At 36.3% G+C, this 25209-nt stretch overlaps 2 protein-coding genes across 2 annotated transcripts; one reads left to right on the forward strand and one right to left on the reverse strand.

Annotated features, from left to right (window-relative positions):
- Positions 1-1859: 1859 nt before the first annotated feature.
- LOC137953799 (uncharacterized) lies at positions 1860-6138 on the reverse strand. Its single transcript, XM_068801312.1, has 4 exons — positions 5966-6138; positions 4897-5068; positions 2470-2586; positions 1860-2258 (listed from the first exon to the last, which is right to left on the reverse strand). The coding sequence occupies exons 1-4, from the start codon at positions 6073-6075 to the stop codon at positions 2109-2111; spliced, it is 549 nt and encodes a 182-aa protein (XP_068657413.1). The 5' UTR covers positions 6076-6138; the 3' UTR covers positions 1860-2108.
- A 557-nt stretch (positions 6139-6695) lies between these two features.
- LOC137952934 (mechanosensitive ion channel protein 2, chloroplastic-like) lies at positions 6696-23364 on the forward strand. The gene is made up of 14 exons (XM_068800056.1): positions 6696-7004; positions 8067-8314; positions 8390-8449; positions 10946-11103; positions 16579-16702; positions 16795-16892; positions 16981-17094; positions 18028-18088; positions 20559-20708; positions 20851-20961; positions 21252-21419; positions 21543-21656; positions 21829-21885; positions 22408-23364. The coding sequence occupies exons 2-14, from the start codon at positions 8228-8230 to the stop codon at positions 23146-23148; spliced, it is 2043 nt and encodes a 680-aa protein (XP_068656157.1). The 5' UTR covers positions 6696-7004; positions 8067-8227; the 3' UTR covers positions 23149-23364.
- Positions 23365-25209: the final 1845 nt, after the last annotated feature.

Genomic DNA, 25209 nt, shown 5'->3' on the forward strand with positions numbered 1-25209 from the left:
CGAAGCGCCCGCTTCCGAATTCAAAATATTTCACGTGCGAGGCTGGTCGGAAAATTTTGTTTTAGATGCCTCGTGCGACGTAATTAGCAAGCAGACATTTGAATTTGGATCCGCAGAGGCTGGTCTTCATAGACCCATATCATTTTTCCGGTCCGGTTCAAGTGAAAAACGATTTCATCGATGGTGTCACATGTGCTGGAGGACTCGCTACTCGTCCCCCGGAATCTCCCCTAGTTGAGCCTTTTGACGCAATATAATCCGAGCTGACTCAAGCAACCCAGCCCAGTTTTTATTGAGTTTTAATCATGTCCCAACACGGGGTGCAAAAAAAACCATGAAATATGCCATATAATCTGTTATGTTTATGTTCACAAGTTTTGGAGTTTAATGTAACTGATTACATTATAAAAATAGTAACATATCATATTTTTACATTAAGGACCTAATGATAAATTTATTCATAAATTAAACATATAAATAAGGTAATATAGTGAATAATTAAATGGTAATTAATAATAAAATGACTCAATTTAAGTGTTTTCCTATTTGCTATGGGATGACAATTTATTTGTACTAGACAAAATAGCAAAAAAATTATTCTTCCTCAAAATAATTAAAATAATTAGTTTATTTCTACTGTAAAGATAAAAAGTAAATTAGGAGAATAGGCGGCTAAAAAACTTAAGAAATGTAAATTTGAAAATATAAAAATGAAGAAACTAGAGAAAAAAGCGAGAAATCCTGCTAATATATTCTTTTTTATTACCCTAATTATCCATAATTACATATTTTAAGAAAAACTAAAAATTTTATATTTTTCTAATTTATGTTTTTTCTTCGCCAACTAGTTTTCGATCCACCTAATCAAATGTTGAATATTATGACAAAAATATAATTAAAAAAATATTTTTTATTTTATTTAAAAAAACTAAGCAATAAACATGCCCCTGATTTTGTCCCTTATGGGTTAGTTGTCTAAGTAGCAACCCTAGATTTGAGGGTTTAGGGATTAGGATTTTGAGAGGGGAGGGAGTGGGGGTAAATTAGTGTATCACTTAAGACTCACACAAGAATATCATTAAATAAATGACCCTCATTTTTTCTCATTCGTAACACACAAGCTTAAAAACCCATGTTTAAAAAAATGTTTCTAGGTCAGTTTGTTTCCCTTTTCCATCAAGAGATCAATTAATATATAGTTTAATTTGTTTCCCTTTGCCTCTAATTCAATTTTGAAAGAGTCCAACGATTAGCTTTTTTGTCACATTATGTTAGTCACATGCACTTCACCTTCACTCAATTAAACAACTTTTAAGCTTGGAACCCTTTTTCTTTCTTTCTTTCCCTTACTTTAATGGCCCCTATACTTTTACAATGGGAAAACGGCACCATTAAGAACAAAGCTTTTCTTTTACAATCATGGCCATTGTTGTTCTTAAATGTTTGAGACTGATTCTCTATGTATGGAAATGTATGTTTTGCTGAATACATTGTGGAAAACTTCCAAAAAAGGTTTTGAGTAAAATTTGAGAGCAAACCCTCCTGTGACAAGTCCCAAGCAGTGGTTTTGTTTCCAGGAAGCTGCAGCCTCTGCTCAAAAGTACAATTTTATTAACAGTTACAGTTTCAGCAAGCTTCGAATATTTCAGGGCCTTGGTCTTCAGCATCGTTAGCCATATTCCATGTACAAGGATACTTCCCTGTCTAAACAAATTAATAAAATCAGACACAGCTTACACAACCCATTTGATGCTGAAGTCAAGATAGCAACTGTGTAAATTATAGAACAAACAGATATATATATTTTTTTTAAAGAAGCAAATTGCTTGGTTATAATGGCATCTCTTAATTACTTTACTTGTGCAGGTAATTCATCCAGCCAATCGTGGAGCTAGCTCCAACTACAAATATTGTTGATCAGGATGGCCAAGAGCTGTATGTAAATATATGATTTTATAAGATCAGATTCATCAATTGGTAGTCCACTAATAAATGCTTTCACTTTAATCAACGAAAAGATGTCTCCAAAATTTACCGTCTCAAAAGATATACAAATACTAATGTAGCCAGCATCCAGGATTGTATGAGAATTGATCCGGTAATTTTTCTCAAAAGAAATATTTTTTCTTTTCTTTTTTCTTTTCCTTATTTCTCTCGGAAGAATTTGAATTGCTTGAGAAATTGGTCAACCCCGTTCTCAGAGCCCCTAAGTTCACGCCATTACCAACCAATATGCTAGTGACATCCATTTTAGTGACCTGAAAAGTAAGTCCACGAATGCAAAGATCAGCAAGTGCTTAGCCGATTCAATTAATCGCAAGATAATGAAGCTGAATTCTTAAGAGCAATATAGAAGCTATTTTTTAAAGAAAAATATACAAGCAAAGAACTTATTATCTAAGGAACGCACGAAGACACATGGACATACAATCATGCACATGCAGAGAGAGAGAGAAGAGAGAATGCTACCGCTTCAATATTGCGATCCTCATCATCGAAAAATAGCATAGAATTAAGAGGCACCCCCGTTCTCCTATGGATTCTTTGAAAATGCTCCGTCTTATGAGTCCAACTGGAGAAGATCTCCTGCACCATAACCATTCAAGGACACCCATAATCACCACATATATGGAACAATTGCCAAAAGGGAACTCAACAAAGCATGCATATAAACATAAATGAATGAATATCAACAAAGAATCATACACTAGATACAGAAATTTTGAATGTTTATACCAAAAGTTTCATGCATCCATTGTTAAAATATTGAATAATACCTGTCACAGATACTAGGCTAACACCTGTCACAGTTAACGGCTCTAATTCTAGAGTTGAAAGACACATGCAAAGGGCTTCCTTAACAGAAAGAGGGCATTCTTTAACTTTACTGGGGAGCTATGCAAGATGAGAAAAAATGTTAGAAGAGAAATGGAATACATTTTGTTATGCTTCTTCAATAATGGAACATGCTACACATGATCTACACAATTAAAGCCATGATCCAATAATTACGGGTTTAAAATTTAACGTAGTCAGATAAGGATTTCTGGGAACTTAGTTGACAGAGGCAGGCCACAGCCTTTTCTTAACTACCAATACTTTTGAAGATAAAGTGGAGTTTGATTCCAACCACCTGTTTTCTCGTGAAGGCTCAGTGACTTGTGAAGAAGTCAATGCAAAACCTTTTACCTCTATGCGAGAACAATGCGAGGAATGCAATATTTACAGAACTATCATACATCTTTCAATACAGGGTAAATCCTTGGAAAAGTTATGCTAAAAATAAGCTTTTAACTATAAGCAGTCAGTTTGCCAAGCAATACAAATTCAACTAAACAAACTTCATGGTTATATATGAATCTATAATATGGATAAGGATGCCCTTGTCACTCGGCTGAAGTAGAATTCAAGGCTTTACTCACAAGAATCCAGCTCACTGTAAGCATTTTTCTGATCCAATAACAGTGGAAAGAAATTCAGCCATTGTGAAGGTGACTTTCAAAGCACTTGCTTCCACCCTTTCAAAAATAAAAAAGAAAAAGAAAAAAAAGCACTCCGTCCCACCTTGGAAACTTGGGTATTTGTTTGATGAGATCTTAAAATAATCATATTCCTCACTTCCAGTGGTATTTCAAACAATTTAGCGAACTATGGATCTGCTGTCACACTGCATCAGTTGGGAATTCTGGCTCCCTCTTGAGGCTCCAGGCAGTGCTTCCCCTCACTAGTTGTAAAATTTTTAAAAATTTTCAAACAAAAAAATCCTACATCATGGACAATCTGCTCATCACTTAACTATTGGGTAGCTTGGCTTTGACTAGGAGTTGATTCAGGATGAAGAAGCCACGTAGGTCCTTAACTAAATTTAGAGAAGTTCAAATTGAACCATTCAATAATAATAATAATAATAATAATAATAATAATAATAATAATAATAATTATATTATTACAGTATTATTTTTATTGAGAGCAAGCCACCCTTCTATTATTAGCAGACAAAAGATTCCATAAACATGAGAGTTCAAAGCCCCCTGCATTCTTACATGAAGGGCATGGGGTTGAATGATGTTAAAAAATATGTAGCATTCTATACCTAAATGACAACAATGGTTCATTAAATTACCAGTCCTTGAGCTGATCCAGAGCATGAATCAAGAGAAAAATAGAAAAGAAAATAATAGGCAGGATCACTTTACAGAACAGAGAATAGAAAAAAGATGAATTAGGAAGGATTTGGAATATTTTTCTAAATACATGGTAGGAGTATCAGAATCTAGATGATGAACAGAGATTATTCCTATGTTTCAGCCTCTTTGAAGAAAAATGTATTTGAAACTGGCTTCTTCCATTTCCATTTGGTGGAATAATAATGCGGCGCAATTACAATTTGGCCAACTTGATGAGGCATGGTGAAACTTGCTCTGGAAATCTGGAAATTGCAAGTGAAGAAGAAGAAACAGAGAGAGAAAGAGGAGAAGAAGGAGAAAGAGATTGAACCGAAGGAAGAATTCTACAAATCAATGTTGTTCCATCCAATCTCGTACAGCCATTAAATAACAAAGAAAAACCTAATTTCATAATTTAAAAGATGACAAAACCTGTAACCAACTCCTAAAATCATGGAAAAATAAAATAAAAGGAAATTACAAAATATCTCCTAAAGCAAATAATCACCACCCAGCAACAAGGTGGTGGGTCCAGCCGCCACCTGATGCCTCCGATTGTACACTAGTGTAATTGGCGGCATACGATGGGTATTCCCTCTGTTCCAGAGGCAGTTTGTGCTCCCTAGTTCATTAGTTTATTGAATCAAACCAATTTATATGATCCACATGACAAGTTATAGCATATTCCCCCAAAAGATAGAAAATCAGTACAATTCCAACTAGAGCTCACCTGGGCCACAAACATGGACTGTATCCCCAGCTTGTTAAGAAATGTTTTTGCTATATCTTGGGTGGGAGATCGAGAAGCAATGGCTACATCAATGCCCTTGTCTTTGAGTGCATACAGGATGCCTTTAGCTTGTGGATAAAGGGATGGCATTTCATTTCTGGAGCGGCATTCACTGATGAAGGAAATATCAAGAATAAATGGATCATCAGCCTTTTATGTAGTATTATTTGAAAACTATACTAGTGTAAACAAGGAAATGGAATACAGTTAACATTGTTTCTTCGCTTCCATCCCCTTCAAAGCTACATGGCTGTGAAAGGCACAAATTGCATGCTATAACAAGACTAGCTGCAGATGCAAAGTTGACTCATGCATTTGAAAACAAGCAAAAGAAATACAGCCACATTATTGAAAACTTGTAAAGGTTGACAGCAATTACAAAGTGATCTAAACTCCCAAAAGACCCAGGTAGACCAGAAAAACTTACGTGTAACAAGAAATAAAAAAAAGCAAAGAGTGCACTTTTAAAACTAGAACATATATTCCACACTGAACAACTGGAGCTACATATTTCTTGCAAAATTATAGATTACTAAGATTCGGAGGCCAACATGCAATACAGAAGACATTAAGGTAACCCTGTCCTGTCGGTCTGAGTTCCCAAATATTTTCCGGAAGCTTCATTTAAACTGTCGCCTAAGTTAAAAAACGGACGGATAGTTGTTACTTGGTTGTTATCATAGCATAACCAATATATAAAGTATCTGTCGTCTCCTTAGTTTGTCTCTTTGAATGTTTACATGATAAAACAGCACTACTCAATACGGCACAAGAATTGCAACTTCAACCAGAACCCCGCCTCCTCAAGTAAGTAACAAAAAGACAATCAGTTCGCCACTCCAAATCACAAGCAAAAAGAAAAGCTGAAGACAATAAGCCCTCATCTCACGCCAGTTTCAAAATTTTCTAAAAATTAATAGGAAAGCATAAACGGAAGAAATAATCATCACACGACCACAAAGAAACCAACTTAGTCAAAAAGATAAAAAGAAAATAAAATTTCAATTACCAAAAGAAAGGCCAGAGCGTGTAATCGAGATCAAAGACCACTAATCGAGGTAGAACCTGAAACAGTCTAATGATCCTCAACGCTTCCTCTTTCACTCTCTCGTCTGCCATGGCTACGGAGAGACGAATCGAAAGATTCTCCCACTCCGCCCTTCTCGAAAGTCGACTCGAGAAATAACATTTGACACTATCGCTTACTATTTACCAGACGAAACGTAGGCCAGTAAAATGTAAAATATCTTTTCGGAAACGAGTTTCTATAGTACGCCCGAGTTCATGGCCTACGCGAGCCAATTTTTTAAACGTGTCCGTCTCGTGCAGCTCTTGTCTTTTACCTTCCGCGCCGCCAACAACAGCTGTTGAATCTGCCTTTGCCGTCTACGAAATGAAAACGATGCTTCGGACGACTATGTGGCCAATTTTCGTTGAATGCGACATGGATGACCAGAGGTGTCCTCCACGCTAATATATGTTATCATTTAATTTCATAATTTTAAATTTAATATTATGATTATTATTATAAATATTTTTATTAAAATAAATATATTTAAAGATATTTATTTATTTATTTATTGTTAAATACAAATATTTAGTTCTTTTATGGTGATGTGATTTCAATGGAATGTCTCATCTTGTTAACGTGGGCTCCCAAAAAACATTGTGCTTCTCGGACTAGCAGTAGCTGAAAGGCTTGCGTGCTACAGATCGACCAGCGGAGGGAAAACAGAAAATCTAACTGCAGTTACCAGTAGCCTCCAAGATTCCGCATCTTCGAGTCGCCTCATTCCCTTCGGCGAATAAATTAAGACAAAAAAAGCCTAGATTATTCATTATTGTCGCGCTTGCCCATAGTTTCCATCGCGTTGGCGCTCCGCTATTCTCCCAAAATTCTAGCTGCTATTTTAGGAAATTTTAAATCTAGTTTCTCCTCTGGTTCTAAATTCTGTCGCCGCGACGTGTGCTTTGCAAAAGTAGTTGTTTTGCCTCGTTACAGTTTTCTCTGCAGAAGTTGAGCATGGACTATCTTAATCCCAGGCGAAGTAATTTTCTTGTATTCCGTTTAATATTTTTGAGCCAGTTAACGATGAAGCTATGAAGCAGAGGTTCTAGGGTTTCAGCTACCTAAATTCGTATATTGTCTCGCTTAGAGCTTTAAACGTTTACTTTGGAGGCTTAACATTTTGATAGGAGATGTGACAGTGCTTCTTTACTGTTTTAACTGTTTATTTATTTTTGGAAGTAAATTGGTCTCAAAATTGTCTTGATTTTTCAAAATTCGTGCTTAGGTTTCGATTTTTAGACTTATATAGGATTCTTAATGATTCTTTTGTCTAGAGTTACGTTCCTGGAAGTTTTGTCGGAAATTCCAGAGAAATACTAGTACAATTATCAGTAATTTCAGTCTAAACGTTCTTGTACTCTTTCCGTTATGAATTACTCCTTTTCGTTGGAAAGTTAGTTTTTTTTTTTTTTTTAATCATTTTTATTGTCTTGTGTGATAAATGCTTATTCCAAATGTCCCCTGCAATGAAATCTGCAAGGGTCTTTATTGTCTCGCTTGGAGCTTTAAACGTTTACTCTGGAGGCTTAACATTTTGATAGGAGATGTAACAGTGCTTCTTTACTGTTTTAACTGTTTATTTATTTTTAGAAGTAAATTGGTCTCAAAACTTTCTTGATTTTTCGAAATTTGTGCTTAGGTTTCGATTGTTAGATTTATGTAGGATTCTTAATGTTTCTTTTGTCTAGACTTACGTTCCTGGAAGTTTTATCAGAAATTCCAGAGAAATACTAGTTCAATTATCTCTAATTTCAGTCTAAATGCTCTTGTACTCTTTCTGTTGTGATTTACTCCCTTTCGTTGGAAATTTAGTTTGTTTTTATTTAATCATTTTTGTTGTCTTGTGTGATAAAGGCTTATTCTAAATGTCCCCTGCAATGAAATCTGCAAGGGTCTTTTCATCTTTGGTTCTATTTGCTTAGTGTTATATCTGTGAATACAAGGGCAGTTTGAAGGATTTATCAGTTAGTCATTCCAATGAATTTTGTGAAGAAATGTTTCCTGGTGCTTTCCCCTAATCTTTGTTCTTTGCCTTGTACAGGTTTTAAACATTTTGTGGGTATCAATTATTAGCGTTCTTTGCTCTTGGCCCATTCAGTCCTTCAGTCACGTTCCTGGCTAGTCAAATGAGAGGTTAAACCTGACGTTGGCCGAAGACATGATTTTGTACTCCTAGGTGCATCTAACGCACTTTTGTCAGAAATGGCCATTATTGGTTCATTGCAATTGTCCCATGAACTTGGGATTTGTGAGAAATATGGAGGCCATTGGTGCTCTAACCCGTTTAAGGTGCTTGTCGTTATCACTTTCTAACATTGTTAGTACATGGATACATTTACTGAAGCTTCACTGATCATTTTTCAGAGGTTTCCAAAAAAGGACCATATACACTTCCACAGCATTTCACTCTCCTCTAAATCTCTGGTATCATTTTTTTTATTGGGATCCTTTCACAATCCTTTTTTTCTTTGAAATTTTCAGAGAGACTTGAACATGGATTTGCAATTATTAGAAAATAAAGTTTGCCACAAGTAATATAGAATTACAGAATTATTTTAATACGTTTGGAAAGAGTGAGAGAGTGTGTGTGTCTGTTTGGGGGGAGGGGGAGGGTGATCTAGTTGATATAGAGGCCAAGAAATAAGTTGGCAAAAGGATATGAGACTTCAAACACTGGGATTCTCATATCAAAGAAATCTCCCACAACATCTTCTTAGTTTTGGTTCAAACTTATAGAAGTTCACAATCTGACAAACTTCAATTGGCTAATTTGTTGGATAATCTTTTTGAGAATGAAATAGAAGTCACAATTTTTTTATTTTTGAGCTAAAACCTATCACAGAATGATTCATCAAATATCTAGGGTTATATGTGAAGATCTACTACAAGATTTTCCATCTGGGTGGATATGTGGAGATCTACTAGAAGATTTTACAGCCTAGTTTCTATTATTTATTGCCTTTTGAGGAGGTTTCTTTCTAACTAGAATAGGAGAATAAGGGTCAAGTTTCAGCGGTCTCTGATCATCTTTGGTGGGGCTGTTTGTGACTAATATACTAAAAGAATTGCAAAAACTGAGGGTGCTTCTTTGAGCAATACCACATAATGCCACTCAGGGGGCAATGTCAATAACCATGTTATACTGATGTTGTGGTTTGTGTGAAATTACTCGTTTAGAGTATTTAGTCGAAGCTCCATCAAGCATTTAGCCCCTTATTGTTTTGTGCTCAAAGAAGATAGGTTGTCTGACAAGATTACAAAAGGAAAACAGAGAGAACAGAGAGTATTGATTAGTATCAACTGTAAAAATTTAGTTAATATCTTTGGTCAATGATGAGCCTCACCGATCACAACCAAGAAAGAAACAGCTGATGTCCTATAATTATCCCAATAGTAGCTTTTGTCAGGTTATTAACCTGGAAAAGGATATGATGAAATTTTCTTCCTTCAAAAGATTATGCTAGTTGGAGTGGTGGTTCAAAAGTTAGATGATAAATACCCGACATAGTTGATTGCCAAAGAAGAAAGAAAAACTGTGCAATGGCCTCAAGGAAAGAAGCCGAGGAGCAGCAACTCAATTCAGACTTTCTTAAGATTGCCTCTCTTATGATAAAGCTGAAAGGGTAAGGAAGGAAGAGGTGATCGACCATCTCCTTCTTATTTGGTGAATAAAACGCTATCAAATGAAGAAAGCAAATCTTTTTCTGTTGTTGTCCATGTGGCTACCTCTACGTGGTCTAGGGTATGAATCTGGTGGCACATTAGAGGAAGTTGGACGTGGGGGGTGGGTCCAAAAACTTGAGCCTCTTACAGAGAAAAGGAATCTGTAGCGGAGATGAAGGGTTCTTGTTAATGTGGAAAATGGAGGGGAGAGCCTCAGTGAAGGGGCCACCGCCTTACAGAGAAAAGGCATCTGTGGCAGAGATGAAGGGTTCTTGTTAATGTGGAAATTGGAGGGGAGAGCCTCAGTAAGGGGGCCACTGCCTTTCAAAGAATTGAATCAAAATGTAGTGCACTCTCCACCACTAGAGTCTGAGCCTTTGGGTGTCCAGATCTCAGTATGCAAATAGATTTCCAGAGGCTAGATGCATGAGCTGTGATGGGGAGCCACTTGTAAATAAGCTCTGCATTTTAGGTTATGGTGTTTCTCTGTATATGTGATGGTTTTGTGTAAAATCTCCAAAGTCATTTGCCACCCGTGATGTTTTTCTGAAAGAAAATAGCCTGCCAATGTTTTGGAATGCTAAACTCCTGTTTTTTTCAACAATTAATGCATATATCTATCACGGGTTGCCCTCTGAAGGGAGTTCTTAAGAGATTGGTCAGATTATACTGAAGCAGGCAAGGAACAAAAGAAAGGTAGATAAGTGGAGGCCCACTGTAGTGGATCTCGTAGTTCTTTACTCTTCTAGATCTATGAAATTGGCTTTCCAGGTGGATGTATGCCTTCGAATTTTCTTCATCACGGGGAGTGGAGTGATGTGAAGGATGACCAATAAAGAGGTGAGAATCACGGTAGGCTGTGGAAAAAGAATAATAATACTAGCTAGGGCTGGGCATAAGAGTGAGGGAACCAACAGGGACTTTAGCTCCAAAAAGTGTACATTGGACCGATGGACTTGTCAGACAAAGATGACCTCATAAATGGAAGGGAGGGTAAAGTGTTTATGCTTTTGCTCAACCTACCCACACAAAAAGCAGATTTATGACATTTAGCAGCAGGAGCAAGTTCTAGATAAGGACTACGGATTAGATTACTGTTCATATGTGACTGTAGTGTGGCAAGCACTATAAGATAATATGCCTATTAGTGTTATAATTACTTGTGTAGATGGCTATCTTTCTAATATTAGTATGTCTGATTAGTTGGTTGGTCACATAAATGAAACTTGAAAAACTATTTTTTTTTCATTTGCACAGCGGCAGGATATGTGGAGTCTGTGGTTATCAGACAAAATTAACAAGCCAATACACTGTGTACCTTTGAGATACAATGTTTTAACATGTAAATGTTTTCTAGCACCTGGACGAGGAAATGAAACTCCTATTTTGAAGGCTGCTGCGATGGCTTTATCAAGGTACTTGTTTCCATCAATATTTAATTGCATTGGCTTTGAACATCTCTTCCCTTTTAATATTGACTGGGGATTGGCTTCCCTGCCCTCAATAAATTTTTTCTCATTTTACTTTGAAGAAAATTAAAAAAATTTATTCATATTGAACTGATCAAATACAAAGAATTTATACCGCAAGGTGTTGCTATTCTAGGAAATCAGGAATATGAATCAAATTTACAGCTAATACAAATCTGATTCTAATCTCTAGAAATCAGGATACAAACCTGATTCTAATCTCTAGAAATCAGGAAATTATTATCCACTAATTTACAGCTAATCTCCTATAATTAGAAATACAAATTTTTCCCTCCAATTACTGCTATTCACAAAAATCTTGGGATTTCAATCAATTCCGAATTTCCAACACTCCCCCTCAAGCTGGGGAGTAGATATTTTCCATCCCTAGCTTGGTCACAATCTTTTGAAATGCTGAACTCGTCAATCCTTTAGTTAAGATGTCTTCTAATTGGCCCTCTGTAGAATGTAGGGAGTGCAAATCAATTTACTTTCAAGTTTCTCCTTTATGAAATGTCTGTCAACTTCCACATGTTGAGTTCTATCATGCTGAATTGGATTATGAGCTATGTTGATTGCAGGCTTATTGTTACAATAAAACTTCATTGGGGTCTCCCATTTAATCTTCAAGTCTTCTAGGATAATCTTGAGCGATAACAACTCACAAATACCTTGTGCCATCTATCGAAACTTTGCCTCTGCACTAGATCTTGCTACAACTGGTTGTTTCTTACTCCTCCAGGTTACCAAATTTCCACCAAGAAAGGAACAATACCCAGACATTGATCTTTTGTCAGTAGCAAAGCCGGCATAATCAGCATTTGTGTATGCTCTGAAGATAATCCTATTTCTTGGGTTGCCTTTCAAATATTGTAAGATCTAGTATACTACATGGAGATGGACATCCTTAGGGTTTTGCATGAACTGACTCACCACACTCACTGTGTATGCAATGTCAGGCCGTGTGTGTGACAAATAGATTAGCCTCCCTTCAAGTCGTTGGTTCATACCTTTGTCAGTTCTCCTTCCATAGACTCACTCTCCTAGTCTATGATTTGGTTTAATAGGCGTGTTTGATGGTTTGCAACCAAGTTTACCTATTCCTTCTAGCAGATCAAGAACGTATTTTTGCTGTGAAACAAAGATTCCTTCCTTGGATCGAGCTACTTTTATTCCTAAGAAGTACTTTAAATTTCCAAGATCCTTTATTTTGAATTCTTTTGCTAAATACTTCCTAAGAACTTCCTTTTCATCTGGATCATTCCCAGTTACTATAATATCATCCACATAAACTATTAATGCCATTACTCTCCCTGAAGCTGAATGCTTGATAAACAATGTATGATCACCCTGACTCTGTTTGTACTTCATATTCAACATTGCTTTCGTTAATCTTCCAAACCATTCCCCAGCAGATTGTTTGAGCCCATAAAACCTTTTTTAGTTTGCACACTTTGTTTTTACCCAGATTTATGGCAAAGCCAGGTTGAACTTCCATATATCCATGTAAAAAAACATTCTTCACATCGAACTGTTGTAAAGTCCAATCATAGTTTGCTGTTAGAGACAACAACACCCTTACCGTGTTTATCTTCGCCACTGGTGCAAACATCTCGTGATAATCTACCCCATAGGTCTGTGTATATCCCTTGCTACTAGTCTCACTTTATACCTCTCAATGGACCCATCCGATTTATATTTTACTGTGAAGACCCATTTACACCCCATTGGTCTCTTTCCAGTTGGTCATGCCACTAGTTCCCATGTTTTATTCTTCTCCAAGGCCTCCATTTCTACTCTCATTGCATGCTTTCATTCCTCTTTGCCTAGTGCCTCAAATAAGGTTTGTGGGATGATTACAGTGTTTAGATGAGTTAGAAAACTTTTGTGTGAGGTTGATAATTTTTCAAAGGACACAAAATGGGATAAAGAATGTTGTGTGCACTTTCTAACACCCTTTCTTGTGGCTATGGGCAGATCCAAATCAAGAACAGTAGGTTATATAGTAGAAGGACTTACCTCATTCCCAAGTGACGATTCGTTTTCTTGAACTTGCATAGGATTGATCACGGGCTTTATCCTTCATAAGTAGACTTGTAGTGGCTTTGTGAGTGTAGGGTTATTGGCCTTGATGATTCTTTAGAAAGAATAGGAGATGTTTCAATAGACTTGGCTTCAAAAATGGGTTTAGAAGTGAGTTCAGTTTCAGAAGCGGGTTCAGTATGCTTGAGGAATGTTTTGACTAACATGGATGGTTCTCTCAAAAACGAATCTTTATCTTCCATAGATATGTATCCCCTTGAAGATAAAGGCTAGAAAAATAACTTTCTTTTTTAGCAAATGTGACATCGGAGTAGGATTGTAGCACTTGTACCCTTTTTGAGTAGCCGAATATCCTATGAAGACACTTGATAGCTCTAGGATCTAGCTTGCTCCAGCCATGAGAGTGAATATGAACAAATGAGACACACCCCAAAATTTTAGGAGCTAACATAGTTGACACATTGAGATCTAGAAAATATCGAGAAAACACCTCCATTGGACTTAAAATCAAGGACTCGAAACGGGATACGATTTATTAAGTGAGTAGCAATGAGGACAGCTTCCCTCCAAAAGGATTTTGGAACATTCTTTCGAAACAAAAGAGCATGAACAGAAGTTAAAATCTGACCATTTTTTCTTTCGGCATCCCCATTTTGTTGGGGTGTTTCAACACATGAAAATTCATGAATAATTCCCTCTTTTTGAAAGTATGGAGACAAAATTAATTAAAGTAGTCTCTAGCATTATCTATCCTTGTCCTCTTAATTCCAACATTGAATTGAGTTTTGACCATTGTATGAAAAATAGGAAAAATGTTTCTCACATCAGGATTTTGTCTCAGCAAATAAATTCATGAAACCCAAGTGTAATCATCAATGAACTAGACAAAACAATGAGCCCCTAAAATGTTGGGAACTTGAGATGGACCCCAAATATCACTATGAATCAAAGAAAAATGAAATGTAGTTCTTTTATTACAAAGGAAAGGAAACACTTTGGTGTTTAAAAAATTCACAAATATCATAGTGGAAATCGTTTACATTAACATTCTTAAACAAAGATGGAAACATGACACTAAGGATACTAAAGGAAGGGTGTCCAAGTCTAAGATGATGAAGCCAAATTTGGTCTTTATTGAAATGAGAGTTGCTGGACAGAAACAAGAGAGGTGATTTGTTCCCATTGTTCACTTGGCCATGCCTTACCATAAAGACCATGCCTTACCATAGCATGTCCAATAGTCCTCCTTGTAACTTGGTCCTGAAATACACAAGAAATACGAGAAAACACCACACTGTAGTTTAGATTTTTTGTAAGTTGATGAATAGACACAAATTTTGTAATAACTTAGGTACATGTAGTTGTTAGGGACTTGCTCCCTCTTCCTTTGTAAATTCTCTCTTATTAATATAAATACATCTTTATATAAAAAAAAAAATTTAGGTACATGTAGCACGTTTTAAGGATCATGAATGGACTTAGAACAATGTCTCCTTGGCTTGCAACGGTGTCCAGGGATCCGTCAACAATGGCTATTTTTCTGTTGCTAGGGCAGGGATGATATGTGAGAAATTTGTGTGAAGAATGTATGATATGATCAGTTGCTCTAGAGTCAATAACCCAGGAGTTTGAAAAATCTGAACCAGAGGCACTTAAATCATATAAGGAAAGAAGCTTACCCGAATTTGCCCAGGAACAGGTACATGTAGACTTCTCTAATGATGAATCGAGTGATTTCAACCTTCCAATGTCTTCTTTGTTCAATTCATTCTGCTCTCCACTTCTGGAATTTATAGCATCAAGTGACCTGGCTTCCCTAGGTTGAGTCATATTCAGCTGGCTTTGCTGTGTTCCACTTCTAGGTCCTTTACTCCATTGAGAACTTTGTGGGTTTCCATGAAGCTTCCAGTATTGCTCCTTGGTATGACCAGGCTTTTTTTCAGTAGGTACCCTAGAGGTTATCCTTGTTTGAGGGCCGATACTCCATTCTCCCAACTTCTGAAGAGGCCAATGTTTTTTCAGCATTAAACTTTAGTTTCTCATCATTATTTTTTCCAGTTATCATTGCTGATCCTTCAACTGGTTGAGAGTAAAGCATAACTCTCCTTCGACTTTCTTCAGCATTGATAATGGAGATGGTTTCATTTAATGAAGGTAAATCCTTTTTTCCCAATATCTAAATTCTCACCTGATTAAACTCAACATTTAAACCAGCGAGAAAATCATAAATTCAATCCTTTTCAATGAAATTCTTTAACGTAGTTGCATCATTGCTGCACTTCATCTCAATACACCGATAATGGTCCATCTCTTGCAATAGATTTTTCAAGAGATTGGCATACTCAGTCATTGGGTGATCTCCCTGTTTAGTGGTAAAGATTTTAACTTTAATCTCAAAGACTCAAGCAACATCCCTTACCTTAGAATAAGTCTATTGTGCATCTTCCCCTATTTCGTTAGACATTGGTAGAAACATAAACGTATCACTGATTTTTGGCAGCATGGAATTCCATAGCCAAGTCATGACCATGGAGTCTTCTTCATCCCAATCATCAAATCTAGTTCTCCCATTTTGGGCCCAGTACCAATGAGATGACTCAATTTTCCCTTCCCTTCCAGAAAGGTCCGAACCACTTGAGACACCTTCATATAATTTTTGCCATTCAATCTGTAGGCATATTGAATATTCTGTAATTTTCCTGTTGCTTGATTGAGTGTCACCTCTTCGGATTGGACAGTAGTGAGGGATTGAGCAGTAGGAGTTTTCTCGGTTGTGGAAGATATGAGGGAAAAGAATGATGATGAAGACCAATGGTGAAAAAAAAAACTATGGATAAAAGGCTATGAAGGTAGAAGATTTGGTGAAGGCTGAACAGCAAATATGCAAAAAAATATTCTGTTTTTGAACTAAAAAATAGGGTAGAAACAGGCCACAAAGAAACAGTGGTATGGTCTTGGCAATAAAGGCCTGTATGACGAGGTTTCTGATCCCAGAAAAGAGCTTAAAGCTCTGATACCATGAAGAAAATTCTGAAATTTTATCCATATTGAACTGATCAAAATCAAGGAATTTATACAGCAAGATATTGCTATTCTACGAAATCAGGAAATCAGGAATACAAATCAAATTTACAGCTAATAAAAATCTGATTCTAATCTCTAGAAATCAGGAAACTATTATCTCTAATTTACAGCTAGTCTCCTATAATTAGAAATACAAATTTGTCCCTCCAATTACTGCTATTCACAAAATAATTTTTTTTGTGCTTTCTATAATTATTTGTCTGTTTCAATGGATTCAATCCTCCATTCAAAGTATAGATATCTTTTTATTTCTTCTTTTTGGACTTTAAATGACATTTGCATTTTATTTTCCAGATCATACACTGCACTGCATGGAAGGCCTATTTTACTTCAGTTGGTCCCAGCAGTGGGGATTATTGCTTTTGCTATTTGGGGTCTTGCTCCGCTCATTCGGCATTGTAGAAATTTATTCTTTCAGGTATGCTTTTAGGCATGCTTCTAATAGTTTTTAATTGAAATACAGTTTCAACCTAGAGTTGTCACTTTTGATTTTTTTTAATCTTTTTGCAGAAGAATGATAGTAATTGGAAAAAGAGTAGCACTTACCATGTAACTACTTCCTACATTCAGCCCTTGCTTCTATGGACTGGAGCCACACTTATTTGCAGGTATTGGAATCGCTGTCCACAGAGAAAAACAGGAAAGAGAAAGAAGAATTTTTTTTTCTATTAATGATGAGAAACTGTATTTCATCAGGGTTCTGGACCCAGTCATCCTTCCAACAGAGGCAAGTCAAGTTGTTAAACAGCGGTTATTGAATTTTGTGAGATCATTATCAACAGTTCTGGCCTTTGCATACTGCCTGTCAAGGTATGTCAGTAAATTTGATATTTCAACAATTTGGGAAACAATTTGAGTTGATATGCATAGAATTTGGGTGTTGCTGCAGTTGTGAGTTGGTTGTTTTTGCTGGTGTAGCTTGAGGTGTCAACAAGAATAGAGGAAGGACAAACTTGGTTAAGGCCTCCCTGATGATGATAATAGAATTATGGATGTAGCCAGCCAGACATAATGATGAGATAGAGTGAACATTGCTCATGTTTACTTTATAATTTTTTGGTTGTCAACATTGGCTAACTTGCTTACCCATGAGAAGGCAGTGCCTTGTCTATCAATCGACTAGAAATGCAGGAAATCGGAGTTGGAAGAATGTCACCTTAAAAGTGGAGCTAGAGAAAAATAGTTCAGAATGGGAAAGGAAATTCAGGCCCTAAGTTTGATCTTCTTATGTTTTTTGTTGAAATGATTTTGTGGTACAGAAGCATGAAATAGGTGAGGGTTGGTAGTGGCACTAGCTAGGATACACTCCCTATAGCTTGCATCAAACTCTACTGTTATATGTTGATAGTAGGTAGTCTTGAATTCATTTTCAAAAAAATGTTGTTCACACTGACAATTTATGTTTTTATGTGACACTGACAGATTCCTTGTTATAGGATTATTATGATTATGGTATTACATGTGAAACTGCTTTGTGATTCATCTGTTATGACACAAATACTTGCGTACTCTCTCTCTCTCTCTCTCTCTCTCTCTCTCTCTCTCACACACACACACACACACACACACACTCACATAAGGTTTACATTACATGTAAAAATCTTTTCAGGACTATCTTCCACTACTTTTTGTATGTTAATGAAAATGATAATTAAGTGATTTGTTTTAGATTTCAGTTGTTAGAGTTTTCTGGTATTACTAACAAGTGGTCTTCTAATAACATACACATATTCTTTTATGCAGCTTAATTCAACATGCGCAAAAATTCTTTGTAGAAGGCAGTGACTCCCACGATTCCAGAAATGTATGTTTCTGTTGCTTTTTTCATTATGCATCTAGGCCACCTTTATTTTCATCATATGACATTTTTCTTGTTCTTTAGTAAGTTGGCACTTTAGACGGTGTTTCTTTCAAACTTAATCTGACTATCAGCTTGCTTCTTTACTGGCTAATACATATCATAGGTATAGAACAATATGTTTTTTTACCATGGATCTCATGCAGTGAAACTTAAGGAGGATTCTGCTGTATTTCTACTTATGTTTAACCAATATATCTAAATTGGGTTCATCTTGGTTCCGTTTTTCCTTGTGTAACTGTGTTCAATGGTAAATTTGGGTCCATGTTTTTTTTTTTATTTTAAAAGATGTATTAATAAAAAGAGAGAAATTACAAAATTTGAGGGAGCAAGTCCCTTAAAACCAACGATTGTAGGGTAGCTCCCTGCCTGACAAACACATCTGCGGGCGAATTAGCGGATCTCGAAATGTGAGTCCAAATACAATATACAATTGAGGTAATTTCTAAAATTTCCCGAAAGGTATCCCAATGCCTCCACGGGGGAGGGGATGCACTCTCACACCAACCAATAACCACTTTTGAGTCTCCTTCGATATGAAGAGGACCGCTGCATTTTTCTCTGAAGACTCGGAGACCGGAGAGGAGGCCATGAAGCTCTGCAGACGTGGAGTCGGATATGCCTAGAGGGCCGACATAAGAGAAAAGCTGATTGCCAGAATGATCTGAAATAACACCTCCGAAACCAGAAATCCCAGGATTACCAAGAGACAAGCCATCAAAGTTTAACTTAAGGTAACCGGGTTTAAGAGGGATCCATTCTTACAAAACCAGGATCTTTGTCTCAAAGTGCATCATAGCCAAATTTCTCCAGTTTTCACGGATAGGGATGCCCAAAAAAGAAGAAAAGGCTTTCTTAGTCAGAAGCCAAGTAGATATATGACCCACCACTTGGTCTGCAACCCGATCTGCAAATTCACATTTTGCATCAAATCGTCTTCTATTGTGCTCATTCCAAAGCCCCCACGGGATGAAGCTAACACAAGCAGAGAGCATCATTTTTTTGAGGCCAGACAGAGGGGTACCAGTGAGCGACTTACTGAATGAGAGTAGATTAGCCGCCCTACCGAATTGTAACCCAAACTTACTAAGAATGAAGGTCCACACCTTCCAAGAGAATATGCATTGAAGCAGAAATTTGGGTCCATGTAGTAGTTTGTAGTGTGTTCTTTTGCTACATTCTTTATATGTTTACCCCCAGCAAGAAGGAATTTGAGTGTTGGTCATTCACAAAATATTGTCTTTTGGCCTGAAGGAATTCCCAGACAGTTTTCCTTTTTGAGTCTTTCTAGGCCCTTTCCTTTATTAGTGCTGAAACAATTATAATGTTTCTTGACAACGTGATTGGTGATTTATTTTATTTTGATAAAATGTTTTTCTTTAATTGTACTTCCGGAGAAGTAAAACTCAAACTTGAAGAGTGTGAAGTTGGGTCCAAGGCCCATCTCAAAATGACTAGCCAACTTAGGAAGCCTCTTTCCCAACTAATAAACTCATGATCTTTGTTCTCACTAATCCATGTGGGACTATTCCTTGACAAAGAGGAACAAGAAAAAGAAGATGAGGGAAGAAGTCCACGATTCTTTATTAACTGTGTGTAAGTAAGGTAAAAAATGGTAAAATCTACCTTAAGTGTAATTACAATATTCAATGGACAAAAATGTCCTCATCAACTTGAATAAAAACAGCATATAATAGGAACTCATAGAAACAACATATAATATAAACTCTTTAAACTACCCTTTTTTAATTAAAATGAGTGCTTGACTAAAGCACTCATCTTAATTAAAAGATTACCCTTATTCTCACTCTCTCAACAATACTATCTCTGACAGTTCCAAAAATATTCTGGCCTTTTCACGACCTTGGTTTTATAAGAATAAAGATTTGCTTTTAATTAGCTTTTCCCTTCACTTTTCTCATAAAATATTATCCTTTTCTTTTTGGCATTTATCATGCGTTGGCATTGTTTCTAGTTTGATAATTTAGTAGTTTTACTTGGTTCCATTATGACAAGGATAATATGCTGACATAAAAGAGAAATTTGTTCACTGGCATTGGTTGGAAGACCTTTCACTTCTGTCAAAATTATGGTATGTCTGGTCCCATGTCTCATTGGGTTCTAGAACCACAATGGCACTGGAAGTTGAACGAAGTCTAACTCTTGAATTGTACAAGTTAGTATGGAGGAATAAAATTTCTTTATGCATCTATTAGTGATGAGATTGACTTCTATGTGCTAGGTTGGAAGAAATCTTTCATAGCCTCATGTTGAATGTCATTTCTTTTTGGTAAAACAATATGTCTACTTTGTTACTAGTTTTTTTTTTCTTAATGTTTCATCTGCAGTCCTTAGGAGCCAACTAGAGGGCTCCAGACTAGGATAACTATTGATATTCATCTGAGTTTTCTTGCAGATGGGCTTTCAATTTGCTGGCAAGGCTATGTATACAGCTGTATGGGTTGCTGCAGTTTCTCTATTCATGGAGCTGCTAGGTTTCTCCACACAGAAATGGATCACTGCTGGTGGTCTTGGAACGGTGTTACTGACCCTTGCTGGGCGTGAGGTATGGCTATTGTTCTTTACTCTCCACTGCATCTACTCTGAACCAAAATGTTAAAATGCTTCTTAATTTTCGATTGAGACACCTTTGGCAGGTTAAATGCTTCAGGATTTGAATATTTCATACAATGACTCACCATGTGCAGATATTCACAAACTTCCTGTCAAGTGTGATGATTCATGCAACAAGGCCATTTGTTGTAAATGAATGGATTCAAACTAAAATTGAAGGCTATGAAGTGTCTGGGACTGTCGAGGTTTGTATCAGTGCATATAGTTGCTCTATGCAGCTCATGTGATCCTTTCAAAAGAGAAACTTAGGGAGCTATTATTTTGCTGTGTAATTGTACAAGGAAAGACTTTGGGATATCACTGATTAAGGTGAATCAGAATGGTCCAAAGTGAGTTCCAGGATTGTGTTTTTTCTTGAATATGGAACATGTGAGCATTTTGCTCCATGTTATTTTAAAATTTCTTTATTCCCTGTAAAGGATATTGTTTTTAAATTTAAATTTGATTGTAATTTGTCTTCTTATGCTATTTTCAGCATGTGGGATGGTGGTCACCAACAATTGTTAGAGGTGATGACAGGGAGGCTGTTCATATTCCAAACCACAAATTCACTGTGAATGTTGTGAGAAATCTGAGCCAAAAGACGCATTGGCGTATCAAAACTCATCTTGCCATCAGCCACTTGGATGTCAATAAGATCAATGTGAGGAGCAAATATCCAAAAGTCTACTTGTTATTATTTTTATTTTTTTTGCAACATAATCTTGTAAAGATGTATACAAACAACAAAGCAGAAAAACAAACTGATGTTACCTTTCTACTGCAGAATATTGTTGCGGATATGCGCAAAGTCTTGGCAAAAAACCATCAGGTAGAGCAGCAGAGACTGCACAGGAGGGTATTCCTGGAGAATATTAATCCAGACAATCAAGCTCTATTGGTGAGCCTTTAATTTTTGTTTTGGTCAGAAGGGTCTGGTCGTGTTGTACTTTGTGTTAGCATGTCCATGTTAAGAGTTTAAGCTTTCAGGTTTGAATGCATCCTCTTGTGTTATTTTCTTTGACCATTAGATTAGTTGTTAATGTTTCTTATTTGAATATTACATGTAACAGATTCTGGTGTCCTGTTTTGTGAAGACCTCACATTTTGAGGAGTATCTTTGTGTGAAGGTAACTGTCCACTAAACTCCAATTTTAGTTCAGAAAAATTGTGAGGCATACAAGTTTCTTGTGCATCTTTTTGTACATGTTGAAGCAGGTAACGACTCAGAATTGGGACCCAACTCAGGTCCCTGAAATTCTGAGTTGAACCACCTGAGTCACAGGTTTACTCAGGCGGACTCGGGCGGGTTGGGCCATTTTTTACCCAAACCCCCAGATTCAAATCCGAGTCAACCAGGCTGAGTCGCAGATCGACTCAGCAAGTTGTAACACCATGGTAGGATTATCATTCTAATTTTGAACGTATAGAATATTAATTTGGATGTGTGACATTTAGATAGCATCTTAAACAAAGCGAGCTAAACAGGAAGCGTCAATAGTATTTCAGTACTAAATTTGTAACTTTACCAATTGACCCTAGGCTTTGCTTTAGATTTTCTTAAGTCAATATCCACAGTTTGTGTAGTCAATGACCTTCAAATTGCAAGTACTTTAATGCTCTAGTCTAACCATTTCTTAATGCGGCAACAGGAAGCTATTTTATTGGATCTCCTTCGAGTCATCAGCCATCACAGGGCTCGTCTTGCCACACCCATCCGTACAGTTCAGAAGATATACGCTGATGCTGATGTGGAAAACATTCCGGAGACCGTTTTCACTCATGGTGGAGCTACTACCAGCCGTCCATTCTTGCTAATTGAACCCACATCTCGGATCAAGGGTGATGATAAAGCAAAAGCTCGTGCACGTGCAAGTGAAGAACAAGAGAGAAAGACAGTCGCAACATCTGAGATGAAGGCAACGACTCCCGTGTCCGATGGTTCTATCCAGTATAGTTCAGAAAACAAGCAAAACAAGAAGAGTAGTTCAGGAGAAACTCATACAAAGACTGTTAAAGTGGACAGCAGCGCCCAAACATTCAAGTCACTATCTGAAAGTCATGATGCTAAGGATGGTATACCGCGAGGAGCTGCTTTTGAGAAGCCTTCTGTAGCAGTATCAGACGCCAGTAATATAAAATCTGAGAGTAACACAAAGCATGATAGTGAGAGATTGCCAACTACATCACCACTGGAAGAAAATATTGTTCTTGGTGTAGCATTAGAAGGTTCAAAGCGGACTTTACCAATTGAGGAAGAGATGACCCCATCAACCTCTGCTGATGGTAAGGAATTGACTGCTTATAGGAACACTAAGACAGCCGCTTCTACTAAGGAGAAAAAAGAGGGTCAAATTCCAGTGGCTGGTGATCAGCGGGACCATGACAGGTGACCTGGTCAAATCTGATTTTTAGGTGGTGTTTAAGAGTGCATAAGAAAGCTGTGTTTTAGAAGGCTGGAATGATGCGATGTAGATGTTCAAATTCAGTTCAGTTATTTATTCGTCATCATCATTGTATTTGTATATGATGTTTTCTTGCCATTGTAAGCAAAAAAGATTTTCAATCTTTTTAAGGTGGTCACAGAATGACTCGTGCTCCATTTTTAAAGATTCGGTCTTAATTTTTCAGCATTATAGTCGAGGGTGTGGCTGACTGGTAGCATTCCTAGAAAAATTGTCAAACCCTTCACTCGGAAGACCAGTTTCGTGAGGTTTTGCCTACTCGCCCTCTATGCCCAACTGCACTTGCTTGTAAAACATGAACCAAAGCCGTATTGTTAACCAGGCTAAAAATAGGATTTAGAAAATGTTGAATTTCTATAAAAGATAAAATCTTTATTAATTACATATAATTTTAGTACAATGAGTGAGTCTTTATTTATAATAGAGGAAACAAGTAGAAACTTTATTCTAGTTATATCTAAAGTTAAACACTAAATAATAATTATAAAATAATTAAACAATTAAACATAAATAGAAGACTAACAAAACTAAAATACCTTTAAAGACTCTTCTTAGATTCCACCATATTAATTTTGGTTCTATGAGACTTTTTACTTTGATAGTCTTGTAAAACTCTTTCATATTTACTCTTCAACCCTCCTCAAGTTGGAGCTTAAAATTTCAACTTTCAATGAAAATGATTCTTAGTCTTCAATTTTCTTTTGTTGATTTATTTTTTCATATATGCAAAAACTTTATCTTTACTTAAAAAACTTCATTTTTTGTGTTTCCCTTTTCTTGAATATTTTGGTCACATAAAAATTACTACAATATGTAAAACAAAAGACTTATTTATTGTATTTCTTCTACTTCTCTCCCTCAAGTTGCGGATATAAGGACATAGAGACCCATCTTAGACAAAATACAATATGAGAAAAAAAATGACTCGAAGTTATACAATAAAGCTCTATACACCAGTAAAAAATATTCATAGTATGAAACATACTCCGCTCAATTTTAAAAGCAAAAAAATGGCCCAACTTTAGAGCATAACAAAAACTTTTTAAGGGTAGCTCAAACACAAACCTCTTGGGTGAAAAATAAAATACTCACTCAAATTGGATGTTGATCATACTCCTATATTTTTTAGGTAGTGGGTCAAGGCATTGTACTGAAGTGATACAAATAAAATGATAAACTGAAGAAATACTAGAGGAAGCGACTAAACAACACTCATATTTCCAAAGTAACTTTTTATTTTTTTTAAAACTAGGGAGGCCATAATGATATAATTTAATAAATTTGACCAAGTATAACTTTTTTGGGGTGACCACAATTTTTCAGAGTTAACTATAGGAAAGATACACAACAAGTAATAAAAACGCAAAACTTGAAAGCAACGTCGAAGCTAGATATTGCATACCTTGGATGAGTACATCATGAGTGATGAAGTTTGACAAAAATTCTCTAATTAGAAAAAAAGTTTGGCTAAAAACTTGGATTTTAAGAGAAAAAAAAAACTCAATTCATGTCAATGGATTGAGAGATATAGGTGAGAAAATAGGTACAAATGAGAGATTTTTAGCATAATTGACCTTTGGTACTTCTGATATAACTCAGAATCACAAACGGTTTGTTACTCAAGAAACTAGACATTTAAATTGATACCTAATTTGACATAAAAAAACTTTTACAACCTCTTGATTTTCGTCATTCTATAGTTTGACCCTTACCGACTCCAATGTGAATATCTCCTTAAATATAGATTAGATTGACCTGAAATTTTTCCTTCTAAAACTAGTCTTCAATGCCTTTCATCCAAGAATACCTTTTCTTCATAAAATATACTTATTTTAAGAGAGAATTTGATAGATTTCACTCTTTGATCTGGCCAAAGTAAGTACTCTTTCATCTTTAGCCATTGACTTTTCTGATATTGGTATCTTCCTCTACGAAACTCAGAATGAGAATTAGTTGGATAAGTAAGAAAATAGATTTACAAATATTTCT

The sequence above is a fragment of the Aristolochia californica genome, unplaced genomic scaffold (genome assembly GCF_029961685.1).
Source record: "Aristolochia californica isolate CCGP_79_NKW_82.1479 unplaced genomic scaffold, dmAriCali1.0.hap1 SCAF_16, whole genome shotgun sequence".
Taxonomy (NCBI): Eukaryota; Viridiplantae; Streptophyta; class Magnoliopsida; order Piperales; family Aristolochiaceae; genus Aristolochia; species Aristolochia californica.

Excerpts from the sequence above, each read along its gene's own strand:
- LOC137953799 (XM_068801312.1), bottom strand. The coding sequence starts at position 6,075 with ATGGCAGACGAGAGAGTGAAAGAGGAAGCGTTGAGGATCATTAGACTG. Across the intron at positions 2,587-4,896 it reads AGTCCATGTTTGTGGCCCAG|GAGATCTTCTCCAGTTGGAC; the intron begins GTGAGCTCTAGT and ends GTTATGGTGCAG. Across the intron at positions 2,259-2,469 it reads AGGATCGCAATATTGAAGCG|GTCACTAAAATGGATGTCAC; the intron begins GTAGCATTCTCT and ends CTTACTTTTCAG.
- LOC137952934 (XM_068800056.1), top strand. The coding sequence starts at position 8,228 with ATGGCCATTATTGGTTCATTGCAATTGTCCCATGAACTTGGGATTTGT. Across the intron at positions 11,104-16,578 it reads GCTGCGATGGCTTTATCAAG|ATCATACACTGCACTGCATG; the intron begins GTACTTGTTTCC and ends TTTATTTTCCAG. Across the intron at positions 16,703-16,794 it reads GTAGAAATTTATTCTTTCAG|AAGAATGATAGTAATTGGAA; the intron begins GTATGCTTTTAG and ends ATCTTTTTGCAG.